The sequence below is a fragment of the Nuphar pumila genome, chromosome 1 (genome assembly GCF_984573655.1).
Source record: "Nuphar pumila chromosome 1, dmNupPumi1.hap1.1, whole genome shotgun sequence".
NCBI lineage: Eukaryota > Viridiplantae > Streptophyta > Magnoliopsida > Nymphaeales > Nymphaeaceae > Nuphar > Nuphar pumila.
The window spans coordinates 19,568,310-19,574,518 of NC_143249.1; the positions used below are offsets into that span (position 1 = coordinate 19,568,310).

Sequence of the window (6,209 nt, forward strand, 5' to 3'; positions counted from 1 at the left end):
CCTCGCCCTGTCCTTGATCTTTGCTGAAGAAATTGCTATTATATATATATATATATATTCTTAACCCTATAAAACCCTTTATTGAATCTCCCTTCTTCTTCCTTTCATTCTAACAAGCTGCATGAACTTTCATTTTTCTTCTCCTTCCTCTAATGGTGGGCAGTGGTGAAAGCACCAGGGAAATGGGGTCCTGCCTCGCCTCGCTCATTTTGGACTGGGGATGGAAGACATGAAATGAAAAATAAACCGAGGATGGAGGTTAAAATCAAAACCCATGCCGGGATGAAAGAGGGGATGGAAGGCAACAATTTGAAACAGAGCGGGGTCATGACCTTGTCAATGTGGATCCAAGACCTGTTTTTTTAAGCAAACCATTTTTTTATGGGCACAACTATACCATTGGGTTTTGAACCTGCACGTGTAGTAGCTGCTACTAACAGACAAGCGGAACACCCGTTGGTTTGTTAAGCAAATTTAGTATAAAATCTGTTGGGCTTTTTGGACAATCTAATCATTTGAGTGGATGATTTAAGAAGAGTTCCCCATGGGTGGCAATTTTAGAACAGTCTTGGATTGGCCACATGATTCGGGCCACGGTTTTTCATTTAATTTGCTATATGTACCATATTATTTTATATTTATGATTGTTAGATTATTCAATTTTTATACCATATATTAGGTACATATTATGTAAATTGCTCTTTTAATCATTAAAGAATCAGGCATCCGAGAAGCTATGAGATTCTGGGTGGTCTTTGTGGTTGAAATGAGCAAGACCGGTTAGTTGGGGTTGATTATGGTCTTCCTTTTTTTATCTTCTCTTTTCACTGCCTTTTTGTGCGTTGGAGGGCTGCTCATGCTCGTTCAGGCTTTTAAGTTCTCCACACCAACATAATCACTCCACCAAAGCAAACAAAATGTTGCTACACCAGAGGAGACTCTAAAGTAGCCTTTGGTGAAGATGGGAGTATGCCTACGATAAAGGTGTTGTTCAAACCAGTAAGCTACATTTTAGAACCCCCCTCCCCCCAAACACCCAGATTTGACCTTGCAGCAAGGGACGCTACCCATGGGTTTTAAATTTGTGGCATCCCATCAACTTGGGGATATCTCTCTAAGAGCTGCATAGAAGTAGAGCTTGTAACTGATATATCGAGTGTTACACGCTTTTTGACAGATACCATATACCTCGGGTGTGCAAGAATTTGCCGTTGTGTTTAACAGGCAGATTTTTTAAGAGCGTCGAAAAATCAACAATCAGACAATGCAAACAAAAATTTACAATTGAAAATTTACGTAAACATCACTGAACTTCCTGATTATCGAATCATGTCAAACACACCTGTGGGGTCAGATTGACAATGTAAAGCTTGCATTGGAAACCCACTAAGAATGGGTCCTGTCTATGCTCCTAAATTACTCCTTGACGAGGGAAGCTACTACTGAAGACTTTTCAGTTATTTTCATTTATTGAGAGCATACTAAAGACAGACTTTTAAAAAGTACACATTTGAAAGTGGTCAAAGAAAACCAAAATGAATCAATCAATATGTATATTTATCACTCATGGGAAACTATAATCAAATGCAATTCATGTGTTATATACAAACAAAGACAAATGACAAGGAAAAGCACAAGGCCATGGGGACTTCTATACATGCTGTTAGTCTTGGCGCAGTACAGAAACTCTCTTCACATGTCGAATGCAGGCATTGCAAACTGCCCTGCAAAATTCTCCACACGCATCCTAAGGGCAAGGACATCCTTGTTCTTCTGGAGGCCTTTCAAGAAATCCTTTGGCAACTTCCCATGTTCCCTTTGTATCGCGCTTGCAATCTGGGCTGCCTTAAGAAGAAACTCAGCAATCGTCTCAAAATCATTCTCCAAACAACCTCTCGACGTCATTGCAGGGGTTCCTGACCACAGGGGAAGGGAAGACAAATTAAGAAACATCTAACATTTGGATGACATAACGAGCATGCAAAAGCACATTCAAATTCACAGGACGATAATCTTACCAATCCTCACACCCCCAGGGGATACAGCACCATTATCACCAAATATAGCGCTTTTGTTTAGGCTAATATGGCAGATTTCACAAACCTTCTCATAGTTCTTACCTGAAACAGGGTTAAAATGCGGAAAGGTCAGAACCTGCAAGGCAGATACAAACCTCCAACTGCCAATCAACGTGACATCAATGGAATAAATTTGACCAAGTACACTATCCACAGTGATACATGCATCTCACAGTTGCACAAATAATTAGAGCAAGCAGTGCAACTTCTGTAAACTGAAGACCACAAGAATATTGTTATCACATCGAGTGGCCACCACATCTGGTCACCCAGTAAGGCAATGACCTAAAGAAGGTGAAGCTTCGGTATGAGGCAAAGCAGAAACTACTTAAAAGGATACCTCAAGGGGATAATGTGGACAGTTCTTAGCGTGAGGACAATCTTTCAAATACACAAATTATAAGAGAATCTATATTGTGTGGCCCCGCCCATACCTCTTAGAGAGCTTGTACGGAAGGAAGTTTATATATATATATATATATAGAGAGAGAGAGAGAGAGAGAGTGATTGGTAGCTGCTCACTAAATGAACGTGCTAAATGGGTTTTTCAGTCTTTTTCATTTTTTTTATAAATTCTGACCATGCAGATATGATCTATGCACTTGATTTCTGACACATGGGTGTGTTTTTATAAGATCTTTGTAAATTTTCAAGGCTCCAAATATCAGTTTTTTCATCGAAAACACATGATCCAATTCCTCTTAAATCGACCACGCCCAACACATTTATGGGGTCGGAACCCAAAGGCCTTATTATGTTGGTGGTTTTGAATACCTGTTAAACCCAAAGGCCTTAAATCCCATAATATCAAGTGATTGTCTGTGCCACCAGTAACTAGTCGGCATTTTCTTCTAAGCAAAGCAGCTACCAAAACCTGAGCATTTTTCTTCACTTGTTGCATGTATGCCTTGTACGCAGGGCTGGCAACCTGCTTCAAGGCTACTGCAAGAGCAGCAATGTGGTTATTATGAGGTCCACCCTGTAACGATGGGAATACGGCAAAATTTATCCTCTCCTCAAAATCAAAATGATCATTTTCATCCACTTGAAAAGGAGACAACCCTCTTCTCCTCGGTCTCATGCCCTTTCGGTAAAAAATTATTCCTCCTCGTGGACCACGGAGGATTTTGTGAGTTGTTGAAGTAACAATGTCACAGTAATCAAACGGATTTGAGCATTCCTGCAAGCAATGGCATATAGGATAGATCAGAAACTACTGAAGCAACTTGCAGGTTGCCAACGCCAATGGCAAAAAAGTCTGCCAAAGGAAGTCATCATAGCAACTAAACAGATAGAACCGTATTAAAAATTATAACGTTACATACAAAATTAGATTCTTCAAGTTGTCAACACAGGAGCATACAGTATTATTAAGGGACACAGATAAAACAGACATGCAAATAAACAATAGTCTAGCTTTATATACATTTGAGGTCAATCAGTCTGAAAATGCTTGCAAGTACAACACCAATAGACAAAAACAAGGATGTTGCAAAGGTCAAAGCCAGTGAGATAAGATCATTATGACTGGGTTCATCAATTCCATAATTATCACTATCACAAACTATTAAAGAACAAGATGTACAGTTCCGACAAAGCTCGTTAGAAAATTCTCAAGCATTTTCAGCGCGCCCTAACTGACTTCATCATCAATAAAATCCTAAATAACCAGTGAAGTACATCGGCAACAAAATGCCAAAAAAGCAAATGGAACATAGTGGACACTTCCTCAATTTTCCTTTCCTTAAATCATAAACTGATTAAGGTGAATCTCACATGTGATCAAGCATGTGGGAGAGCATGCTTGGGCACATGCAAATTTGACATCCTGGATTACGGCTCTGCAGTCAGTGACATCCTGGATTACGGAAATAACAAGATTACCAATGCAAAGCACTAGAATTATGGTTCGCTAGTGCACATGCAAAGCACTAGCAAAACAACAATGCTAAAGTTGGCAGCTAATACAAACAAATGACAGGAAAAAGTTGGAACATGCAAACTTGACGTCTCGGATCACTGCTCTGCAGCAAACTGTCTTTCTGTACAACTGAAATAGAATAACTTGCCTCATATACAGGAAATGAAAGAAAAGAGTAAAATATGCTCGGTAGTGATAGAATAATTGCAGATTATAAAAACGTAAGCGTTCATGGAGAAGTTCACATAAGAATGACATATATTACAAAAAAAAACATAATAAAGGGACAAATAAACCTAATGAGAATCAAGAGCTGATCTTGTTGCAGTCGCAATTACCACCACAGTTCAGAGCCGTTTGGCTCCAAATGACAGATTCATCCAATAAACAATAATCATCAACAGAAAATATGATCGCGCATTGTTCTTGAATCCCATATCATAAATTGCATAGCTTGAGAAATTGTCAACACAGCAAAGAAATGAACCCATGAACAACAGAATGAAAATATGATGGCAGAGATGAATATCCTAACATTTAATTTCATGCCACGAACACTCAGAAACTGTTACAGTGAGCTAGTGTCAGAAACAGAACAAAGCCAACAGCTTGCATAAGCATTGCAGTTTCTGTTCATACCTTGGCAGCCACAAGACCACTAATATGGGCCATGTCGCACATCAATACAGCTCCGCATTTATCGGCGATTTGCCGGAAACGGGCGTAATCCCATTCTCGTGGGTATGAGCTTCCACCACATATCAGTATCTTGGGACGATAATCGAGCGCCTTCTCTTCCAATTTCTCGTAGTCGATGTATCCTGTATGGGGGTTCACCTTATATGGAAGACTCTCAAAGAAGATCGATGCTCCTGAGACCTTCTTCCCGCTCGGCGTATAGTAACCGTGACTCAAATGCCCACCAGATGGGGAATCCAAGCCCATGATCCGATCCTTGGGAAGAAGAAGGCCTGTGTAAACAGCGAAATTCGCCGAGGTGCACGAGTACGGCTGGACGTTCACCCCCCACTTCTCAGGATCGAGATGAAACGCCGCCAATGCACGCTCGTAGCAGAGCAATTCAATCTGGTCGATGAATCCGTTGCCCACGTAGTACCTCGCACCAGGCAAACCTTCCGAATACTTATTCGTCAGGTGGCTCCCGAGTGCCTCCAGCACGCCCCTGCACACGAAGTTCTCCGATGCAATGAGCTCAATCCCTTTGAACTGCCGCTGCTTCTCCTTCTCCATGATCTCCCAGACATCCTGGTCCGCAACCGCGAGCGGCTGGTTCGCCCACGCTCTCACCGACGCCCGCCTCGCCTCCATCCCGTGCACGCCCGTCGGCGCGGAGATCGAGCACCCAGAATCCGGCCTCCTCAAGGCCGGAGCCGGCGTGATCAGGGGCGAGGGCTCGGCCTCCCTGCGGCGCTTCAGGCACATCGAGTACCCAAGGATGTTGAATTCCTCCCCGTCCCGGTCCCGATCGGAATCAGCGTCGCTCCTGATGTTCTCCGGCTGGTCGAGCAACTGAAGCGGAATCCGGCGGGAGCTGCCGGAATCAGAAACGCTTGAATCGAGCTGCAGCGACATCGACTCGTCGGCCGCCGGTGTCTGCGGCGGCGGGCTCAGCTGCTGGAATCCTAGCGACAGATTCGACTGCGAATCCGAGAGATCCATCGGAAACCCCAACGGAACGGAAGCAAATTTCTCGATCGCGACTGTTGTTTTCTCCCCCTCTCCTGCTTCCCCCTAATTCTGCCTCAAGGAGACGGAACGGCGACAACAAAGACAACAGCGGGCGAGAAGGAAGTAGGATCGGCGGAGCGTGGCTGTGGCTTCCATGAAAATCTATAAGGTTCTTCAGAACCCTAAGAGAGAGAGAGTTGTTTGCGGTGGTCTCCTCCTCCACTCCCTTCTTAAGGAGGAAGGAATCTGAGGCGAGAAACTTTCAGGATGCACCTGGATGTGATCCCGGACAAGACCGGAGCCAGGAGGTCACCTGCCCCTAAAGTAAAAATGTTGCACGAGCTCGGACTTACACATCACTCTATGCGACACCATCACCACCGTGCGATGGAGAAAACCCCCCATTAGATGCAAAGTAGATGATAAACCTGGACCATCGGATTTTAAATACCCCACGGTCTTTTTGTTTGTATTATTTTTCGTAAGACCCATCCATTACCTGATATTCCATGTCATACACC

At 43.2% G+C, this 6,209-nt stretch overlaps 1 protein-coding gene across 1 annotated transcript; it reads right to left on the reverse strand.

Moving 5' to 3' along the window:
• Window positions 1-1,540: 1,540 nt before the first annotated feature.
• On the reverse strand, window positions 1,541-5,882 carry LOC149848243 (serine hydroxymethyltransferase 7-like). The gene is made up of 4 exons (XM_089984847.1): window positions 4,639-5,882; window positions 2,853-3,258; window positions 2,019-2,120; window positions 1,541-1,916 (listed from the first exon to the last, which is right to left on the reverse strand). The coding sequence occupies exons 1-4, from the start codon at window positions 5,677-5,679 to the stop codon at window positions 1,693-1,695; spliced, it is 1,773 nt and encodes a 590-aa protein (XP_089840973.1). The 5' UTR covers window positions 5,680-5,882; the 3' UTR covers window positions 1,541-1,692.
• Window positions 5,883-6,209: the final 327 nt, after the last annotated feature.

Bases quoted from the DNA above. Each gene is read 5' to 3' on its own strand.
- LOC149848243 (XM_089984847.1), bottom strand. From the start codon at position 5,679: ATGGATCTCTCGGATTCGCAGTCGAATCTGTCGCTAGGATTCCAGCAG. The intron at 2,121-2,852 runs GTATTCAAAACC...ACCCTGTTTCAG, and splicing joins AAGGCCTTTGGGTTTAACAG to GTAAGAACTATGAGAAGGTT. The intron at 1,917-2,018 runs GTAAGATTATCG...CCCTGTGGTCAG, and splicing joins CCCTGGGGGTGTGAGGATTG to GAACCCCTGCAATGACGTCG.